The sequence below is a fragment of the Chionomys nivalis genome, chromosome 17, assembly GCF_950005125.1.
Source record: "Chionomys nivalis chromosome 17, mChiNiv1.1, whole genome shotgun sequence".
NCBI classification, from domain to species: domain Eukaryota; kingdom Metazoa; phylum Chordata; class Mammalia; order Rodentia; family Cricetidae; genus Chionomys; species Chionomys nivalis.
The window spans coordinates 14299173-14321248 of record NC_080102.1 but is presented as its reverse complement, the minus strand read 5'-3'; the positions used below and the strand labels follow the sequence as shown (position 1 = coordinate 14321248).

The 22076-nt window shown below is 41.5% G+C and overlaps 1 protein-coding gene across 1 annotated transcript; it reads right to left on the bottom strand.

Moving 5' to 3' along the window:
• Positions 1-1383: 1383 nt before the first annotated feature.
• Med30 (mediator complex subunit 30) lies at positions 1384-21228 on the bottom strand. The gene is made up of 4 exons (XM_057792339.1): positions 20969-21228; positions 12230-12388; positions 10488-10592; positions 1384-1762 (listed from the first exon to the last, which is right to left on the bottom strand). Exons 1-4 carry the CDS (start codon positions 21143-21145, stop codon positions 1667-1669), a joined length of 537 nt encoding a protein of 178 aa, XP_057648322.1. The 5' UTR covers positions 21146-21228; the 3' UTR covers positions 1384-1666.
• Between the last annotated feature and the right edge of the window lie 848 nt (positions 21229-22076).

Genomic DNA, 22076 nt, shown 5'->3' with positions numbered 1-22076 from the left:
GAGCAGACATAAGTGTAAATTCGGGTGGACCAAGAGATTTTTGAAGGTATCAGATCTGGGCTGTAATTCTTGATGCTTTAGTCACTGCAGATTTTTTATTTTCATTTTTTGTGACTGTAGGAACTAGTAAATCCCTGCGTCTGTGTCGGGTGGGAGAATCATGGCGACTCACTGACTCGGCTTCTTTCTCCCAGCATTCTGTTCTGTCTACTCCGCCTACCTAATTTTCTGTCCTATCAGGGCCAAGCAGTTTTCTTTATTAATTAACCAATGAAAGCAACAGATAAATACAAGACCCACCTCCATCAGTGGTATCTGTAGGTCCTCGGTGTGGAGCACCACACTAAGCTGAGACTTTTGCTCTGGTGTTTCTCTGTGTCAGTTTCATACAGTTGCTTTTGCCTTGCAGCAATACAGAGAGTGCCCTATGGTTCTCACCGACAAAGTGAGCTTAGGTCTTCTTGTGCTCTGTCACCCGCGACTGGTGGCAATGTGCATGACTGGAGGAAACGTGCGGTTTTGATCGGGTACTTTCTGCACAGGCTATAACATCGAGAGGGCGTGAAAGTGTAGACAACGAAAGGCCAGCACATTCTGAACTCTGAACCCCAACCACACTGTTCCCTTTCCCAGAGAAAGCTGGTTACTAGTTTCTTATGCAACCTTTTGGAAAGACTTAATCCCCAAGCAAGAGTCAAATGCAGGATTGTCATAGTCAAATCAGGCCTTGTGACTCAGGCTGGAAAGCCCACCATAACCAGACATGTAGACTGAAAATGTACTTGTCCTCAATCAGGTTGAGACTCCTTGTGGGGTAGGGATGGGTGAAACAACCCTTTCACAGGGTCACCTAAAACCATCTGCATATCAAATATTAACATTGCAATTTATAATGTAAAGTTATAAATAGCAACAAAGCAGTTTTATGGTTATGAAGAACTGTAACCATATGCAGAAGGGCCACAGCATTAGGAAGGGTGAGAGCCAGTGTCCTAAGAACGGTCTAGATGAGAACTCCAGTGTTTGGAAACACACTTGGGATCAGCATGTCTCTGACAGGCAGGGTTCTGCTACTAGGCCCATGGCAGGTTCCAGCTGAGCACATATCTATGACCAGTTTGTACAGTCCTCTGATCACCTCTCTCATTTCAATTCAGAAAAACACCCAAAGAACCCAAGAAAAGTAATTGAGCAACAAGCTAGTTTCTTATTTTACTGGTTTAAAAATGAAATTGAATTAAGATAGAAGCTTAGGTGGTAATGTATTTTTAATTTTAATTAATTTCTTTCAGAGATAAACTTTGGTTGGTAATATGCTGAAATATTTATACTTTACCTCTCTTTGAAAAGGATAAATAAAAGAAGCAAACACACTGGTTATGTTTAAAAATTTATTTATTAAGCTTCATTTTGCTTTTAAAAAGCAATTATTCAATTCATGAAGATTAAACAAAACTCACACCCTATCAAAGACTATTATAATAATCTTGTATAGAACCAAGAGCATTTAAAAAAAAAAAAAGAGGCAGTGAATACTTTAACATGAAAACAGGAACTTCAGTGCTAGCCATTAAACTAGAGAGATAAATAATCTTTCCAAAGGAAGAATACTTGGGGGGAAATCCAATTGTATCACACGCGTAGAGCAAGAGATTTAAAAATCAGTTTAGTTCCTCATTGCCAACATGGCATTTATGTCCCAGATGAGATTCCGTAATTGGTCCATAATCTGCTTCAGCTGCTGGTTCTTCTGTTTCAGTTTCTGTGAAAACAAAAGAATTTACCACAATGTGAAGTAAAATATATAGACAACGATACTAGAAGACTGAACTGCACTAAGCTTGGACCCAATGATCCAGACAGAAGCGAACCCAGACATCCTGCCAGACAGAAAGCTCTCTGTGTTGGTTAGTTTTGTATTGCCGTAATAAGTCATGACCAAAGAGTTTACCTGGGGTTAACAATCCCAGAGTTAGAACCCATGACTATCACGGCGAGGAGCATGGCAGCAGGGAGGCAGACATGGAACCGGAGCAATAGCTGACAGCTCACATTTTGAGATGACTACTAACAGGCAGAGAGAGAAAGAGAGAAGGGGGGGGGGCAGAGAAAGAAAAAAGAAAGAGAAAAGAAAGAGAGAGAGAAGCTAGGAATGGCTTGAGACTTTTGAAACCTCAAAGCCCATCCTTAGTGACACACCTCCTCCAACAAGGTTATACTGCCCAGGTTTTGTTTGTTTTCTTACCAACTAGGGGCTAAGTATTCAAATATACGAGTGTTGTCGATTATAATACAGTGGTACCACATTAGCCCAGAACGGAGCATAATAAAGGTTTCTTTATTTAGGGGTAGACTCAGATCAGCAGTCGTCTGCATGAACAGGGAACAGGAACCAAATCCAGTAGCCCTGGGCTGCACACATTTTTTTTTACATCTGTGCATGCAGTACATTTGACCATGCCCAAAGTGGGCCAGTATCTTAAAGGCTATTGGCTGAAGGAATTACCACAGCATACGTGTCTGTGGGGGCCGTTCTCATTCGAAGCATCATAGCTTCTACCCTTTCTCGCTTTCACAGACCCTAACAGATTCATTCCCTTATTTCTAACATAAGTCCACAGAGGCTTCTGGTCTCTGCCCCCATTCTACCTTAACTATGTGACACATTTAACTGTGATAAATCCAGTACTTAGATGTTGTAGGGCAATGGAACATAATGGTTAGCACTACACTTTCCATCCAGATGTTATGGTTGATCAAATGCTCAGCTCTGTACCAATTATAAATGGAGGACACTGGCCAAATTGTTCAACTTCACACCAGAAGGATGAAGGTAATCACTGACTCTACCTCTTAAGAGTTCATGGGAGAATCAAGTGGTTTGATTTGCCTAAAATATTACAGTTGCTTAACACAGAAGTAAGCACTTGACACTTGGTGATAGACACAGAATGTAAGCTGTCAGGACAAGAAACATAATACAATGGTCCATGCAAAATCAGTCTTCCAGGTGCAGCAGAAGTTACTGTTCTAAGATGAATCACAGACTACTTCTAATTCTAGAAATGAAAAGAAAGTGGCCTAGTGACAAGGAAGACGCCCACAGTAAGCCTTGCATATGCCCCTGCATCTCTATTCCTGGGCTCGACTAGACTACAGTTCACACATATCTTAAGACTCCTTTCTTCAAGTTCTAGGTGATAGATATCAGCTTAGATAACATGTGATACAAACAGAAATTCTGGTTAGCATCCTTACCAGTTATAATAATAATAATTATTATTCAGTAACTCTTGGGAAACATTAAATCCAAAGATATAAAAATTTAATTAGATTATTTTAAAAATACTCTATTTAATTGCCTCCAGGTAAACTATTATATATACACTAGGAAAAAGTCTAAAGTATTATTACTTCATTAAAAAGCAAGCTGAGATTAAGTGACCTGCTTTTATTACTTGTATATAGACTCAGAAGTCACAAGCAGGAAGAAGGTCACTAAAGGGGACATTAAATACTTTTACTAGAAGGCAGAGAAGCAATTACAGACATTTTAATGCTACTAATAATACTGATTAAATGAAATTCACGTGTGAAAGTAGGGTAGCACAGGCACAGAAGAAACGTCCGACTAAGACAAGTTTTCCTCAGTTTCCTCTCGTATGAATGGGCTAGAGCTTAGGTACTGTCGGTAATCACACTTTCTGTGTGATTATCGCAAAGGAAGTGATGATCAATCACAGACTTGTGGCTGAAAAGCACCGAATTTGAGTTAGTAATGTTGGCACATGGCTTCACGGTGGGTCCATGGATGTTCAAGTCTATGGTGCCTCAATAAACCATCACTTCTAGCTGGAGAATACTTTGGGTACCAGGGTCTCCTTTTTAATTCCAACTTTTTAAGTGTTATGAAAAGAGAGACAGAGACAGAGAGCTATTGAGAAAAAATAAAAGGATAAACAGTAATTTAAAAAAACAATCTAATTTTAAAAGTGGGGCATGGCTGCTCCCAACAGCTGAGATGCTCAAGCAGGATAATGGCTGTAAGCCTGAGCTCAGCTGAGTTACACAGTGAGTTCAACACCAGCCAGAGCTACATTGTGGAACCTGTTCTCAAAACAAACAAACAAACAATAATTCGAAGTATGAAGTTTTAACATATCTTGAGTGTGACCACCTTGAAGGTTTTCGGAACCTCAGCATCAAGTGGGGGGAAGGCACGGCCAGACAGCCTCCCAAAGGCCAGCAAATGATAGTATCCTCCTGGCATCTCAACCAGCTGGCAGTGAGCAGAGCGAAAGGACTTGGTGAGACGATGGGTGACGAGGAGGTGGAGGGCGAAAGGACCATGAAACCGAAATGCAAAGGCGAACTGCAGATGTGAGGACAGGGGACAGGAGTGGGGAACTCCAGTTTCAGAGACAGCTGAGAACCACCTAAAACTAAGCCTCAGGAACAAGCCTAGCCTTCACATGTCAGTAAAGACTTGGAAGAAACTAGAAGAAACAAAATCATGATCCTGGGTAGTTAAAACAGATTTTATTAAACAGTATCCAAAACGCATTTGTAGAGGGCGACCTCGATGGCGCCGTCACTGGGTAAATGTGGAGCCTCCCACTCAGTTTTCAAGAACACTCATTTGCAAATATGAATTCTGATATGCTGGTCTCATTAGCTCCTAAAATTTAAGGGTATTTGTGAGCTAACACCAAAATCCGAGCAACACTATTTTTTTTTTAAGTATAAAACAAGGTATCAGGGTAGTATAACTCAAAAAAGACAAAATTTTAATGAAAAAGTTATCACACAAGTAAAATCTGTGGAGTCAAAGCACGCCATGAGACTGTCAACAGGGAAGCTGACAGTCATGCTTATTAGTGGCTAAGCTGTAAATACATTTCATGACACGATATAAGATATAATGTATACAATCTTGCCACTGATTGATTTTAACAGGGGCTGACAGCTGCTATTTTCAAAACCCATCAGCTGTGCATAATTCGTTCCATTAACAGGTGAGCGTGGAAGCGGAGTGGATCTTACAAAAGATGTTTCTGCTAAGTCAGACCATGTAATTTAATATTCATATAAAGGCTGTGGCACTTGAGAAAAAAAATGCTTTAATTTCCAAATGTTTGGGCTCGATTACACGTCAACCTTTCGATACTACCCAGCACCTCTTCCAATCTCATTTCCCATCAACAAAATACTTCTAGGTGAGAGGAAACTCAATTCTGAGATTCCCAAAGCAGACCCCCTTTACTAGGAAAACAGGGCTTAAGGATCTCAAAAGCAGGATGCGAATGGCAAAGGTATTAAAACAGCAAAACCTGGCTATGGCCACCAGGCCATTTCCCCTAGTGATTTCCATCAAATATAGAGGGCCGAGTGCATGACTCAAAGGCCAAGAAGCACCTTATTTAATACAAATGCCACCGTACTAAAATATGGCACAAATAGTCTTCTTTCTGCAAATATTCCCTAACCATGCCACGGGGTGGGGAACCCTGCTGCTTTCTCTAGAATCTCAGAATCTTTTTGTTTGTTTGTTTGAGGTGAGGTTTCTATATGTAAAAGTCCTGGCTGTCCTGGAAGGGCTCTGTAGACCAGGCGGGCCTCAAACACACAGAGATACACCTGCTTCTACATCTCTAGAGCTGCTATAATGTGCTGAGCCACAGCAGGCTCAGAGCAACAGGGTCAGCAGACATAGACTAAAAGCTCCACATCTTGAAGCAAAGCAAATGCTTCCTCTGCTTATGCTTGTTTGTCTCATATTTGCTACAATAACAGAAAGCTGACACATTAAGGTACAGTCCTGACTACTTACCAACTGTATGAACTGATGGGGAAAAGGGAAAATATGTATTTGCATTAAGAATATGTTTTAACATAACATATGTGAGGAAGACAAATATATCACATTTATGAATATTATAACTCCTTTACAAATGAAACCAATGAAATATTTGTTTCAGTACAGCAACCATGTGATTAGATTTATACATTTATCATCTAAGGGCAACTATTTAAGCCAATGTATATACACATAAACATATACCTGTATGTGTATATCAACAGACCAGGAGAACTCAGTATATAAATATTTTCAAGGCTGGCTGGTAGTGGGTAATGGTACCAGCTGCCAAATCTGAGGAATTAATCTGATCACTGACCCACACCATGGAGAGAACCAATCCCCTAAAGTTGTCCTCTGACCTCAATATCCTCCCAATCTACTGACATTTTTTTTCCAGCAGTGAATTTTATTCTATTCATCAGTCTAGTCTGAAGTTTACGTTAATGAATCCTAAGCCCTTCTATGTTTAGCTTCTGGTCACCACCATTCTCTGGTATCCAAAATCTGTAATAGGGGCTATGGAGATTACACCATGGGGAAAGTGTGTGCTATTTAAGAACAGAAATCCTGGTTTGGATCCTTAGCACCCACGTAGAAGCTGGGAGTTTCCACGCACATCTAACCCCAGTGTGGAGGTGCAGGTCCCAGCACCCACATAGAAATAGGGTACATCCACATATATCTCTAACCCCAGTGTGGAGGTGCAGGTCCCATGAACTGCTCTAGCCAAAATGCCAAGCTCCAGGTTCAGAGGACTGACCCTGCTTCAAAGAAACCGGGTGGGGCGTGATAGGGTAGGCCACCCTACATCTCTGGCCAGCACACGAGCACACACACACATGCATCCAAAGCAGAGAATGCAGGTCTGAGAGCTCCTAAGCAATACAGAGAAGCTAGAGGTCGTCGGACAGGCGCTGTCTCTGGCCTGTCAAGAGAAGACACATACTCCCTCTCCCACCCCACATTCCTTTGAAAAAAATTTCCACACAATACAGAGTTTGGCTTTAATGGGGAATTTAAAATACCTAAATTGAATGTTTCTTCTCTGTAAAAACCTGCAATTCACTAATGTAACTATATAGACTCTGGGTTAAGTCACTCAGGATGCACCAGAAAATAAACACAGAAACAGGGACTCCGACTGCTAAACTGCCAGACTTTTGGGAATCTGTGTATCTAACTATCTGATGAACTGTTAAAAAACAAACAAACAAAAAACTCAAAAACTTAAAATGAAAATTCCAGGAAAATACTGTGGGGAAAGGATGTATGATCATCTTTTCTCTTCTTCTTCTCTCTTTTTTTTTTTTCTCCACAGCAACAAAACTTATAAAACCACATGGGGAAAAGTAATCAGCCAAGCAATTTCCTACTGTTTTTGTCAGAACGGTGACTAATTATTTCTCCTTTTGCTGGAGATGTTCTTTTTAAAATCATTATTTACCCTTAAAAAACAAGTTGTAAGGTTTGTGAGCTATAATAATGACCCGCCTACAGGAAATGGTCACTGTTGCAATACTGGCATGAATGCTAGGGGAGGGCCCAACCACTGTTTGATTGGACTCAGGGCCCACTCCATGAGACAGAACCTAGAGCTGGTATTATTAATGAGGCCAAGAATCTGAGACTAGATAGGTTATGGACCCAGAAGGAAACCTGCTATTATTATTCTGCTAAAGGAACACAGCAATACAACTCCCAATGATATACTGCTACAGCCATAGATCAATGCTATCACCACAGATCAACCCTGATCAGAGAGGCTTCTTCCTTTGGTAGATGGCAGTTAACACTGAGACACAACTGGACAACGTTGGGACAGTGAAAGTACTGAGCCCTAAACAGACCACCTTCATCACATCCTTCCCCTCAAGGCTCAGAGATCTCCGTGCAAACGGGGTCAGAAGAGTCCAAGAGCCGGAAAGAGTGCATAATTTTAAGGAAACAACTTTTCCCAGACACAACAGGGTAGATGCAATACGAACTCACAGAGACTACGGCAGCGTCTACAAAACCTATACGAGCTCAAGCCAGGCGATTCCCAGCACAAAGGACAGGAAGTGGGCACAAGTCCCCATTCCTGGCCAAGACTCTCTGTGAATGGTAGCTGCTGCCGCTGGAGGGAAACCAGTGCTCTGCAGTGGAGTGACACTGAGCATCAACCACACTGGAGAGCAGGCCCCACGCTCAAGATCAGCTGGTCCATGCAAATCCGACTCCATGGTTTCAGTGGCTGCTTTTCTTTGTTGTTGTTATGCTTAAAATGTGTTAAACTATATCTTTGTTCTTTCTTTTTAAATTTATTTACTTATTTTACATCGCGGCTGCAGTTTCCCCCACTCCTCTCCTCCTAGTCCCTCCCTCAACTCCCTCTGTTCCCACCCCCAATCCATTCCTCCTCTGCTCCTGTTTAGGAAATGGCAGTTCTCCCATGAGTATCAACAAAACAGGGTATATCAAGTTGCAGCAAGACTAAGCACCTCCCCACATAGTACATCTGGGCAGGTGACCCAGTACGAGGAGTAGGACCCCAAAAGACAGTAAAAGAATCAGAGATAGTCCCTGTTCCTGCTGTTCAGAGTCCAACAAGCTACACAACTATAACATATGCATAGGTCTGTCCCAGGCAGATCCCCCAGTTGTCGATTTAAGAAAGAGAAAGAACATGAAGTTGAGTAGGTTTGTGGGGGATCTGGAAAGATCTGGGGGAAAAAAAACAAACAAAAACCGGAAACAATATACTATATAACTCTCAAAGAATAGAGTCCTAAGTTACAGTATTTAATTCTAACTCACTTTTTTCTTTCTCTTTGATTTTAATGCACATTTTCTTTATTATTTCTCTAATAGTTTAGTTCTTTTGTACATAATTCTTAACTTTGAAATTCATTTCAATATACAGTGCTGTAAAAGTTAGCTAATTCCACCAATTTTCTATTTCTAAAGATTCATTTTCCACATAATCCCTTTCCTGTCATATTAAATTCTCATATTCACCAAAAAAGTTGTTTCTCTGGCTATTATTTTACCAATCAGCAGTACATGCTTATTTATGCCTTTATAATTTGCTTCATATTAACTTTAATTTTTGAAGCAAACAATTCTGCATTATTAGTCTTATTTATTGGATTTTAAAGTATATTTTTGTATATTTTCAAAAGAAGATCTCATTTTGGCTTTACTTGTTTCTTTTCCTAGTATTGTACGAAAAGACTCTTATTTTTTGCATGCTTTCAAGCTAAGTCTTATTTGGATTTGGATTATTCTGCAGCAAATTATGAAATAATTAAGATTGGTACTTTTATAATATTTATTGCTTTCCCAAGGACTTCTTAGCTATTCAAAATTTTGGATTTAACAGGGCCAGTCACTGTTGCAATTCCTATTCACTTAGTAAGTCTTGTTTCTACTGTGAAGAGAGCTGGGAAGAGACACAGTGGCTAACAGCATTGTAAGTGGATAGTTTCAGGCTGTCTGGCGCTAATCCCTTCTTTTACAGAACTTTTTATAGACTATACTAGTTTATCAGGTGAGCTTTTTCCGAACACGCTAACAAGCTTGTATATAATGACTCCAGATTTTGAGCACTTGGGTGCTGTCTTTCTGAACTGGTCATAGCCTCCCAATAATATTGAGCACACTGGCTGATTTTATTATATGACTTTTTAAACAGGAATATTTTTATACTCTACTTGTATAAAACTCTGGCTACTTATGAAAAATAAGAAGGTAAAAAGAGAAACTGATCTTGATTCAAGCATTGAGTCAGCACACATGGGCTGGAGTATCCTGAACGCCTTTCAACCACCTGAGAAGAGCACTTCCCAAGAACTGGCAGTCTGTGTTATGGGTGTGAACTGAATTTCCTTCACACAGCTCAGGAGGCCATTTGGCTACAAGAGACTGTTAACACATTGGTGGAGTCTATCAAGTAGAATGAAGACAGTATGGGGCATCTGTGTTTGTAAGGTAAAGAGTAAGGCTGGTAGCTTAGTGGTTAGTTTTTGGTGGGCTGGGCCAAATCTCCACCACAGAATGAACCCTCAACTCTTCCTCCTATTCTGTTTCATGAGAATCTGAAGCTTAATAAATGCTTCTCTGTGAGAACTTTTTAGAGTAGAGGTACGATAATTCTGTCATAATTCTGTAGTTTCTCCATCACATTTCCTGCTGGTAAGTTTTCATTATTTGCTGACATGTAGAAGACCAAGCTGGGCTCAGGGAAGTGAACAGGCTGTGACTGAGTGCCCTGGGCTCTGCTGAGTGAGATCCACCATCTCTCCTCTCTGAGGGCTTAGCTGAGTGAGATCCACAATCTCTCCTTTCTGAGGTTCTGCTGAGTGAGAGCCATGATCTCTCCTCTCTGAGGCTCTGCTGAGTGAGAGCCACCATCTCTCCTCTCTGAGGCTCTGCTGAGTGAGAGCCACCATCTCCCCCAACTCCTCGGGCAGCAGCTCCGCTTCCCTTTCTCCTCCTGCAACTGCTCTAAATAGGGTGAATCTTCTGCAAAAACAACACCACACAATTCCCAAGCTCAAACTATGTTTTAGAGTTAAGCTAGGCTAGACTCCATAATAATTCTTAATCGAGGACTCTGAAATATAAAATGAGCAGACTAATAACTCACTTTGTTGACTTCTGCAATTTCTCGTCTCTCTTCACTAGCAAAACGAGGTGGGCCAGTCCGGTCGTCGTTCTTTGAGCCATCCTCATCCACATATGGAATAAGTTGCTGGAAGTGACCAAGAGAAATACAAAACGGGGTCCAGATATGTGAATCAGACTACTACAGAGACTGCATCCACTGAGGAACCATTTAATCAAAAATTAAAAAGATTAACCACAAAAAACCTTCGTTTTCCAATAAAGTTCACTGTGTTTAACTGAAAACAGCAACAATAACAAAGCTTATCCTCCCCTCAAAAAACTACTGGTTGTCATATATCAAGTTAGACTCTGTTCACTCAGTCTGCAAATACGTAATTGCTAGATGCTGGCTAAATCACTGAAAGACGCACGTCAAGTGAGATGCAGCATCTACTCAGAGACCTTCAGTCTGTTCAAGTAAGGCACTCTTTCCTTTACACTACAAGAATGGACCTTTGAGGACATTTGTGATGCAAGTGCCATCAACTTGACATTCAGAACTCCACTGGCTGCAAGAATTTTTATTTGTCTTAATTTCTTTTAGGTATGAGAACTACTTTTTTTTTTTTTTTTTTTTTTTTTGGTTTTTTCGAGACAGGGTTTCTCTGTGGTTTTGGAGCCTGTCCTGGAACTATCTCTTGTAGACCAGGCTGGTCTCGAACTCACAGAGAACCGCCTGCCTCTGCCTTCTGAGTGCTGGGATTAAAGGCGTGTGCCACCACCGCCCGGCTGAGAACTACTTTTAAGAAATGAACTGAGCCTTGCCCTTGCCCTCTCTTAGGATCGGAGGGAGGTGGGGTAGGAGGGTGTGTGGAGGGAATTGGAGGAGGGGAGGGAGTGGGAATTTGGATTGGTATTTTTTAAAAAAAAATATAATAAAAAAGGAAAAAAAATACAGAGCAGTGATACTTCTAGCAAAAAATATTCTAAATTATGTGTGGCCTGTGAATGCTTACTGGAGAAAACCCCTTGTACATGCAGCGGACATGGTAAATTATCATGAAGGAACAGTCAGAGAAGGATCCATTTGGCAAACGGTTCTATATTCTTGGGGCACATATACCTGACCTGCATCCACAAGCACCCTTCTCTCGTCTCCTGCTGCAGCACTGTCTGAAGACAGACTCCAGAATGGCAGTGCTCCTGTTTTCTCTTTATTCCTTCAACCTCTCCACAGACTTTCCCTCCTTCATCATGTTCATATGTTCTGGTCTCTTGAATTTGGTGGCAGAAGTCAGTGCCCCAACCCTCGATTCCAGTCCTCCTCCCCGTCACCGCTTCCCCCTCACTTCTAATCTATGTCTCCTCAAAGTCTGATCTCTGACCGCTGGCGCTGGCTTCAGCTCGTTACTTCCTGTTTCATTCCCAGATCAACTGTGTTCTGATTTCTAGTCACTACCATTTCGATCAAGTTCTATCAAACACAACTTTTCCTAGCAATGGTTAAAAACTGCCATGATAACTAACTAATTTTTCTAAGAAAAACAGAAGAAATCACAGTCATTAAAATCCCAACAAATGCATAAACACAAAAATATCACTACAAGGCTGGAAAACAAATGCTACAAAAATCATTAATGAAAAATAAACACAATTTTATCTCTTCTCAGAAGCAAAAAAAATATTAAAAATGGAGAATATTGCTAAAAGGAGAAAGAAAAAAACCTGATGTGTTGACCTTCCTCCGCCTCTGACATGCGCACTCCTGCTACGGACACGTACCTCGACAGGAATGGGGTCCATGCCGCCGCAGTTCTCGTTGCATTTGTCGTAGACCAGTCTTAGCTTCCTGAAGAGAATAGAAAGCTGGCGAAGATGGTCCTGTAGCTTTGTTAGCCGGTCTTGGTAAGTTCCGGTATGATAAGTGACGCCATTTGGCAGCTTGGCAGGTAAAAGAAAACAATAAAAATATTGAAATTTTAAAAGTAATCTACATTAATTTATTAGCAACCTGGTACAGTGTTTCACTGCAATAAAAGAGCCTTTAAAAAGGCTCTGTGAACAGACTGCTGACCCGCTGAAAGGCCTTTGCCCTTTAATATTATAAATACACAATTTTAATATCACTATCACGTGAAAGCAGAAAGCTGATGAACCTTTGTGAATACACAAATTTTTTATGTATTACATAAATTTATATGAATTTTATACACACATATATACCCATCCATACATATAATATATAATATACATGCATATATTATACACACGCACATATATTTAAAACTGAAGCGTAGGGTTTTGTTTTGCAGAATTGGAACAGTGTGTTCTCAAACTTGCAGAAGCATTTTCAAATCTAAACTACGATGATCAAGAGGGTAAGATGTGCAAAGTACAAACTAAAACACAAACCACCAGAGTTTAATGAAAAAGTCTTAATAGAAGATATGGGTACAAATGAACATATACTCAAACATAATAAATAAATCATCGCAAATTACTCTTATCATATATGTTCTAAGTCATCAAATGTTCTTAATTCAAGAATCAGCCAGGCCTGTAACTCCTCTCAGGAGGTTCACATGTTCAAGACCAGCCTGCCACCTAACGTGAATTCAAGGCCAGCGTGGGGAAATGTAATGAGACCAAGTTTCAAAAACAGAGTACAAGGCAGGCAGGTGCTAGAGACATAGCATCTGTCCCCCCACACACACACAAGGGCCTAGGTATATCAGCCAAGGGTATGATTATCAAAGCTAATTAATCGGTAACAATTTTTCCAAAGAAATATTCATTGAAAAAAAACAATAAAGTCACAGTCAAATGGAATTTGGGTAGACTTGAATAATTTGTTTCTCTTTCCCAGAGTCCCTTTGATAAATGTTACAGTTTCTCAGCTCAGGAGACATATCTTCTGAAATTTTTGAATGGTTTCTAGTTTCAGGAATCCTCAGCATTAACCCATGTTAGAATGCACCTGGAAGTGTGACGAAATACCAAGGGCTCTGTGGCTCACAACATTTTAAAGTAAGATGGCATTAGAAGGGTTCATACGTCCATACAGTGTGGGATTTCCCCTAAGAACCCCTTTTACAGACATTAACAGGCACCAGTGACGCAGACAGTTAGATGACCCCACTGTCCTGTCTGATAACGGGTGTGGCGATTACATCTCACGCAGAGAAGCAGTGGCCTCCTGAATCATGGCATCTAACCCGGTTTGCTCCTTGGTAAAAAGTGGAACTCCTCTTTGTAGCATATTTGGCACAAGAGTTTTAGTGTATGGTTTGAATAATTCTCATGAGCATTTTACCCCTAAGTGTGTGTTTACGTGTTTATGAGAAGCGTATGCCATGCACAAAATGATTGATGAGTCTTATTATAAAGAAAAGCAATCTTGCTGAAATGCAACGAATTATCCACCTGAAATCTGCCAACTGAGTACGTTTAGATATTAGTTTTTATACTTCCTCCTCACCTTTCGTGTGTCAAGCATTGCTCTGGACGCGAGAGTGGCAGTTTAAATGAGTGATGAAGCTTCCCCACGCTACAGAGCGTATGGTAATCACACCTAAGCTCCCTGCTGCATGCTGTGGTGGAGCTACTCAGCTGGAAGGCTCATCAATAACCATCTCCCTCATGAATATGGATGAAACCTCATAAATATATCACACTCCCACATACTAAAAAGGCATACAACTAAATTCATCATCTATTCTTATAATAAAAGCCCCCATATATGAAAAACATATTTAGGTTATAAAGTCAGCATCACGATGGATGTGCAGCCATTGGAGGAATTCCCACTCAGGTCAGGAACAGAAAAAGACACATACTGAGACCACGGTTACTGACGATGTATGTACTCTGTGGCGAAGGAGCTGGCCAGGGTGACCATGGAAGGCAGAAAGGTTGAAACATAAAAAAGGAAGTAGTATAGGACCACTGTTTCCAAATGACATCATAAAAAGCTGCCAATGGTAAAGGAATTCTGTAAGGAGTTAAGTGTAAAGCTAAAGGAGAGGAAGAAAGAGGTGTGCTTTCATCTCTAAAAAGAAAATGGAAGAGCAAGAACCTAGTACATCAGAAAAAAGAAAGAAGGGAAGAAAGAAAGAAGAAAAGATTTAGGAATAAACCTAGAAATGATAAAAATAAAAACCTCAAATGCAAAACAAGAAAAGAAGATTCCATGATCTTGGTTACTAAGACTTAACAGTGTCAAGGTTTTCTAGACTGTAAAAAAAAAAAAACATAATAAAACCACTAACAGGTTTTTCTTGATCTAAGATGTATGTGGAAAAGTAAAAAGGACACTCACTCTGACATAGAAATATAAACCCATCACAGAAACTCAAAGACTACATTAGAATTAGAATTAGAATGCATTCAGTGATAGAAGCAAAGGGGAAAGAACCCAGCACCCCCAGCCAAATCCATCTGTACAGAGCTGCAAGCGGACCAAATGAGTAGTGAGGTGAGCTTTCAATGAACCACTGTGCAACAAGGTGAATGCTGTCCATCACACTTCCTAACAGGATCAATCCCACAAGGACCAAAGTTTTTTTTTTTTTTTTTTTACTTATTTATTTATTTTTATTCTTTTTTAATTAAAATTTCCACCTGCTCCCCATTTCCCATTTCCCTCCCCTCCTCCCAAATATTGCCCTCCCCCCACTTCCCTCCCCCTATCCCCACTCCTCTTCTCCTCCCCCCACTCCATTCCCCCTCCCTCTCGATACTGAAGAGCAGTCCAAATTCCCTGCCCTGCGGGAAGACCAAGGTCCTTCTATCTACGTCCAGAAAGGTGAGCGTCCAAACAGGCTAAGCTCCCACAAAGCCAGTTCATGTATTAGGATCGAAACCTAGTGCCATTGTCCTTGGCTTCTCATCAGTCTTCATTGACCGCCATGCTCAGAGAGTCCGGAATCAACCCATGCTTATTCAGTCCCAGACCAGCTGGCCTTGGTGGGCTCCCAATAAATCAGTTCCACTGTCACAGTGGGTGGGTGCATTCCTCGTGGTCCTGATTTTTTGCTCATGTTCTCCCTCCTTCTGCTCCTCATTTGGACCTTAAGAGCTCAGACCGTTGCTCCAAATTGAGACTCTGTCTCTACCTCGATCCATCGCCAGATGAAGATTCTAAGGTGATATGCAAGATATTCATCAGTATAGGATAGGGTCATTTCAGGTTCCCTCTCCTTAGTTGCCCAAGGTACCAGCTGGGGACATATTCCTGGACACCTGCGAACCCCTCAAGAGTCAAGTCTCTTGCCAACCCTAAGATGGCTCCCTTAGATAGGATATATACTTCGCTGCTCCCGTATCCATCCTTCCTATATCCCAACCATCCCAATCCTCCGAGCTCCTCCCATCCTCCCCTTCTCATATTTCTCATCCCATTTCCCCTTTGCCCCATGCCACCTCACCCGCAAGTTCCCAGTTTTTGCCCTGGAATCTTGTCTACTTCCAAGGACCAAAGTTTTACCAAAGCAAAAATTCCAGTGAAAACACACAGAATTCTTCATCATTTGAGAAGGCATTCCTAATTAGACATAAAATCTGTAACCTAATAAATCATATGAACTGGAAAATCAAGAAATCATAGATTTAAAAAATAAGCAGGGCAAAAACTATCTAGAGGAATCAAAAGGTAAAATAGAAAGACCAGACTGAATATATCAGGTACAGTAGCTCAGTTCTAAAATCCCATAATCTCAGCATTTAGGAAGTTGAGGCAGCATCACAGGTTGAAGGGTAGCTCCAGCTACACAGTGAGACCCAATTCCAAAACAAAACGGAAGAAACAAAAGAGAAACTTGGGGAAAACATTTGCAAATATATCACAGAAAACAAGGGAGATAAAAAAAATCACACAAACACACATACGCAAGCGCGCACACACACACACACACTGAAATAGGACTAAGCAATAGCAGAAAATAAAACACACAAGATTCATAAATACATGATGAAATGTTCAAACTCAAATAAGGAGAAAGGTTAGGTGGTTTATCTGTCAGATAATCAAACACCTAAAAGCATGATCAATCCATTGTGATGGTCTGAGTCAGGACACAGGAACAACTTTGAGAGGGCAGTACAAGAGGACTCATTCCGCTACAATTCTTTTTTTTTTTTTTTTTTTTTTTTTGGTTTTTCGAGACAGGGTTTCTCTGTGGCTTTGGAGTCTGTCCTGGAACTAGCTCTGTAGACCAGGCTGGTCTCGAACTCACAGAGATCCGCCTGCCTCTGCCTCCCGAGTGCTGGGATTAAAGGCGTGCGCCACCATCGCCCGGCCTTCCGCTACAATTCTTATAAGTTAGCCGCTTCTAAAAGCTCATCAGCAGGTACAGTGCTCCTTTGGTTTTGTTTTTTTTTAAAAAAAAAATATTTATTTATTATGTATACAATATTCTGTCTGTATGTCTGCAGGCCAGAGAGGGCACTAGACCTCATTACAGATGGCTGTGAGCCATCATGTGGTTGCCAAGAATTGAACTCAGGACCTTTGGAAGAGCAGACAATGCTCTTAACCACTGAGCCATTTCTCTAGCCCTACAGTGCTCTTCTGGATGGGACATAATCATTTGCTCCAACATCAGAGTATTTCCACCTAGTGTACTACTATATGGTATAAGAAGAGAAAGGGCGTATTTTATGGATATGAGTAAGTTACAGTGTAGCAAATGAATAAGGCAAAGTACAAAATATTATGCACAGATGTCTGTGCAAAGGGGAGTGATGAGACAATATGTAGGCACAGATTTGATTAAATATCCAAAGAGCACTTGCAAGATAAACATAACCAGTGGCTAGAATCATTAACAGCCACTGCTTACAGAGAGGGATTAGGTACCTAGCAGACAGGGAATAGAAAGTAGAATGCTCTCTGCAGTGTGTTCTGCTATTCCTAAATTATGAATATATTATATAACCAAAATATGCAATAAAAGATTAAAAGGATAACAAGCAGAATCAAAGCAATGCTATTGTTCACAGGGAATCTTAATCTGGGATTCAGGGATATTTGGGGAGATGCTTCTTAACATCTTGCAAACATTTTTCAAAATGTGTTTACTCATTATTTTGTTTCTAAGGAAAGTCTACAGTTTTCAGAGTCTTGAGGAGCTAAAGGAGATCTAATAGACAAACTTTTTCTCAAAGAAATATGTGGAAGTAACTTTAGCAGTGTGTATTTATGCTGCTTCACTTTCACGAATGAATACAGTTGTTTTGAAATCTGAGTATACTGAAGAGCATGGGGTTGTCCTGCCTACTGGAGTCCTAGAAGATCCTCATTTCCCAGTGGATGCCAGAAACTGTGGCATGATATCCCTGTTCATAGGGTCTGACCAGTGTATACAGATGATGACCGAGCACAAAATGAGTAAAAGTAAAGCAGAGCATTGTTAACAGTGTGTTGGAATGAAAGCTAGGTATGAACAGTCCGCACATTCCTTTTCTCAAAACGTCCTCTTACATATCCACTACGAACCATGTGTAACGGAAGTTGGATAAGCTGCCTACGATTAGATGAACAGCCATGCTGTTCACAGTTAAGAACATTTGTTTACATCATCACTTCTGACTTTTTGGAACTCAACAGGCTTTTAGGATCACTGTAAGGTCCCCCAAAGGGTTTGAGATGAGTCTGAGCAAAAAGTGGAAGTTAGATGCACACCGTGGCAGCCCTCACAAACCAGTTCAAAATCCAGGCCTACCTAGAGCCCAGTTATGGGCAGGAGCTTTCAGAAAGAGTCACATTCTATTCAGATGGAGTTCAGTTCTAGCTCTCTTAATAATACAGATGGCTCAGGAACAACTTAAGTGATGTAACAGCAGGTTATTAAAGTCGTCTGTTGTAGCAAGGAACAGCTTGTTTGTCCCGGCCGCCCAGAACCAAAATAACCACACAGAAATTGTATTAATTAAACTACTGCTTGGCCCATTAGCTCTAACTTCTTACTGGCTAACTCTTACATCTTAATTTAACCCATTTCTATTCATCTGTGTATCACCATGAGGTTGTGGCCTACCAGCAAAGTTCCAGCGCATCTATCTCTGGCAGGGAATCCATGGCGTCTCTCAACTCTGCCCCTCTTCCTCCCAGCATTCAGTTCTGTCTTCCCTGCCTACCTAAGCTAAGTTCTGCCCTATCAACAGGCCAAGGCAGTTTCTTTATTCATTAATGGTAATGACAACACACAAAGGGAACTCCAACATCAGTCTGTGATGGTAGGTCCTCTACTTATCCTCTCTTTAACCCTCAGTTTCTTTAACTATAAAACAGGAATTAAAAACACCTCTCAAAATTGTTCTTAGATTTGTGGACCTAGCCAAGTAGCTGATAGTTGTTTAGCTATCTGTGACCATACCTGCTTCTCCATGTTCTAATTCAGATGCTGGCACAGGGAAAGCTAAAAATAACAAACAGTGCATGCTAAATTCTGAGACATCATGAAATCCACACTCCAGTCATTTTTGTTAGTAATCTATTCACTTGGAACTGCCATAAAATTTCATTCTTTCCTTTGCATGCATTTATAATGATACTATCTTTGTATGACATTGCACATTGAGTAACTGACACAGACTCCCATGAAACAAAATCATATTTATAAAGATATAAGACAAAAATCTCAACTATCTTTTCTTGACACAAAGAAAAGCAATAAAATGGTCTTTAAGGCATCCATAGAAATAAAAGTTATTAAATTCTCAAGACAGGTCTCAATTACTCCACACTGAGCAGCTTTAGGGCGCCAATATACCTCTCTGGCCCATAGAACCCTTATCAGTCGAACAAAGATGCTTTCTCCATCTTGTAGTCTTAGGATAAGCAAACACTCACAACAACTTACAAAGTGTGTGGGAACAATCTGGATATCTGAGGGCAAAAGATGAACTTAGACCCAGATAATCATTATAATTACCCTTCCAGAATTTAGACAGGTTATAAACATAAAGAAAACTTAAAGAGCAAAACTTCTAGGAGAAAACATTCAGTGCTTTGGGTTACACACAAACGAATTAAGTCTGACACCGAAAGATCTGTAGCAGAACAAATCAACAAGTGTTATGGGATTCCACCACAATTATAAGATCTCTGCTTCTCAAAAGATGGTTTGAAGGAAGTGAGAGCCACAGAGTGACAGGAGCATCCAGCAGAGTAAAAAGGCACAGCGATAAGAAATGAAGATGAAGATGAGAAAAACTAGAATCCCCGAAGACTGCTGATGGAGATTCAAAACGGTCAGCCACATCAGAAAAATTATTTTAAAACTTTAACACACACATATATATATAGGACACGATATATACATGATTCAATAATTACACTCCTAAACCATCTACTCAAGGGAAATGAAGCACACGCCCACACAGAAGTCCGTAAAAAACAAACTTTGACATTATTTATGAGGGCATCGCTGTTGATAAGGGCTCCAAAGCAGAAACAACCCAAATTCGCACCCACACATCAAGAAATGTAAACGCTGCGATGCATCCATTCAAGAAAATAGTAAGAAAAAGAAGTGACAGCTATATAGATAGATGCTGAAAGAACAACCTTGGCCCACAAAGCTCACCTGCTACATGATTCCTATTACACAGAGCTGTTAAACTCAAACTAGCACGGGTTCCTTGGGGATTGAGGCAAAAAAGTCACAGGTGGTACAAAGAAACTTCTTGGGCAATGGCTATTTTCACTATTGTGACTATGGTGAAGTTACAAGTATACCCCTAAATATGTCAAAACGTTCCATTAGCACAGCTTACTGTAGTCTAGTTAAGCCTAGAAAGGGGGATAACTATTGTCTCAATTCTTCAGCTTCAGGGCCATCTCCTTCAGGGAGAAATTTTGCTCGAAATCTTCTAAAGTCATTTTAAAAGGCAAGAATGGTGTGATCCACTTGCACTTTGGAGAACACAACGTTTATAAAACAAGCTTGACACAACTTGGTCCAATCTAGAAATTGGCGGTACTTTTAATACCACCGACGATGTCCTAGATCTTTGAAGATAGGCACTGGGGCTACTGTGGAGTTGGCGGTAAAGGGGATCACACCTGATGTCTCCTGGAGCGGATGGGGGTAGCAGACACACGCTTGGGACACTTCTGGGGGTAATGGGCACGGCCGCTCCAGGAGTGTCCTGGGGTGTGGAAAAGACATACTGGGAAACAGCTCTGGGAAAAGTGGGGTGACTACATCTGGAATCTCCCAGGCCAGGAGGCAGACTCGTGCTGGGGACCCTGGGTGTAAGGGGGTGTGTCCACGCCTGAGAGATTCCCAGGGCACGGGACGGACAGATGCTGGGAACAAGTAATATAAGGGGACGGCCATCCAGAGCTCTTCCAGAGTTGGGGGCACTGGTAAGGAGGGGACGGGGAGTCTGCACTTGAGCTCTCCCAGGGCAAGGGGGATGCTCACGCTGAGATCACGGGATGGAAAGGCGACACGGCCACCCCAGGTTGCCCGGAGAGGCCCCCCTTCCACCACCCCTTTCGCCCCAGGCGCCCACCTGCATGTTCCGGAGCAGCTGGAAGATCTCCATGGTGCGGTACACGATGTCCTGCACCGTCTCCTGCCCGATGCGGCACAGCGTGGCCGTGTTGACCTCGCGCGCGGCCTGCTGTGCCTGCGGGCCGCCGAAGGGCCCGGGCGCCATGCCTGCGGGCGCCAGCGGTGGGGTGGACATGGCACTCGGCCGCTTGGTCCGGCTGGAGCCGACTCTGCTGATTTCAAACCCGCGGCGCCACTTCCGCCCCGCCGCGACGCAGGCGTCATCCCGGAAGACCTAGGAACCAGTCGCCACGCAAAACCGATCGCGATTGGGCTATGCGCCTGAGACGGACGGAAAGTTAACCAATCATCAGTGGAGTTCTGGCCAGGGGGCGGTACCAGTGGTGGATTGGAGGGATTCTCCCGGAGTCCAGTCTGGGCTGCCTTAGGTGTCTTGATAGAGCTCAAATTTTGCATTGGTTCTTGTGGAGCATTTTCTCATAACAAACTTATGAGATGTTTCTAATTATTGTCAGGTTGCAGGCTCAGAGGGTTGAAGAACTTGTCACTTGAATATAGCTTTCTGCTATTCGAAAGCAGAAAATATGATTTCTGTTTCTTGTTTACTTCTGTGTAACAAGAAACTCAACCCCGGAGCTTGTTTTTGTTCCCTGCTCGAATATTTTCGAAGATTCTCTTAAGTAACACACGTGCCCACATGCACTACTTTTTGACTGTGAAATTACGGCAACCATCCCTCACAGGAAGACCCCAATGTGAGTTCGAAATTGCAGAGTATTCGGCCCCGGATAATTCTCTGCATTTTCTATTCATAAATATCTATGAAAATATTAAAATATAAATTAGACAGTGTAAGATATTAATGATATTGTAAGTATAGCAATATATTGCCGGGCGGTGGTGGCGCACACCTTTAATCCCAGCACTTGGGAGGCAGAGGCAGGCGGATCTCTGTGAGTTCGAGACCAGCCTGGTCTACAAGAGCTAGTTCCAGGACAGGCTCCAAAACCACAGAGAAACCCTGTCTCGAAAAACCAAAAAAAAAAAAAAAGCAATATATTGTCACAGTTATTTCCGACTTGGTAATTATTTCTAGAAATTGTAAT

Bases quoted from the DNA above. Each gene is read 5' to 3' on its own strand.
- Med30 (XM_057792339.1), bottom strand. From the start codon at position 21,145: ATGTCCACCCCACCGCTGGCGCCCGCAGGCATGGCGCCCGGGCCCTTC. The intron at 12,389-20,968 runs GTGGGCGCCTGG...TTACCTGCCAAG, and splicing joins AGCTGCTCCGGAACATGCAG to CTGCCAAATGGCGTCACTTA. The intron at 1,763-10,487 runs GTGAGTTATTAG...TTGTTTTCACAG, and splicing joins AAATTGCAGAAGTCAACAAA to AAACTGAAACAGAAGAACCA.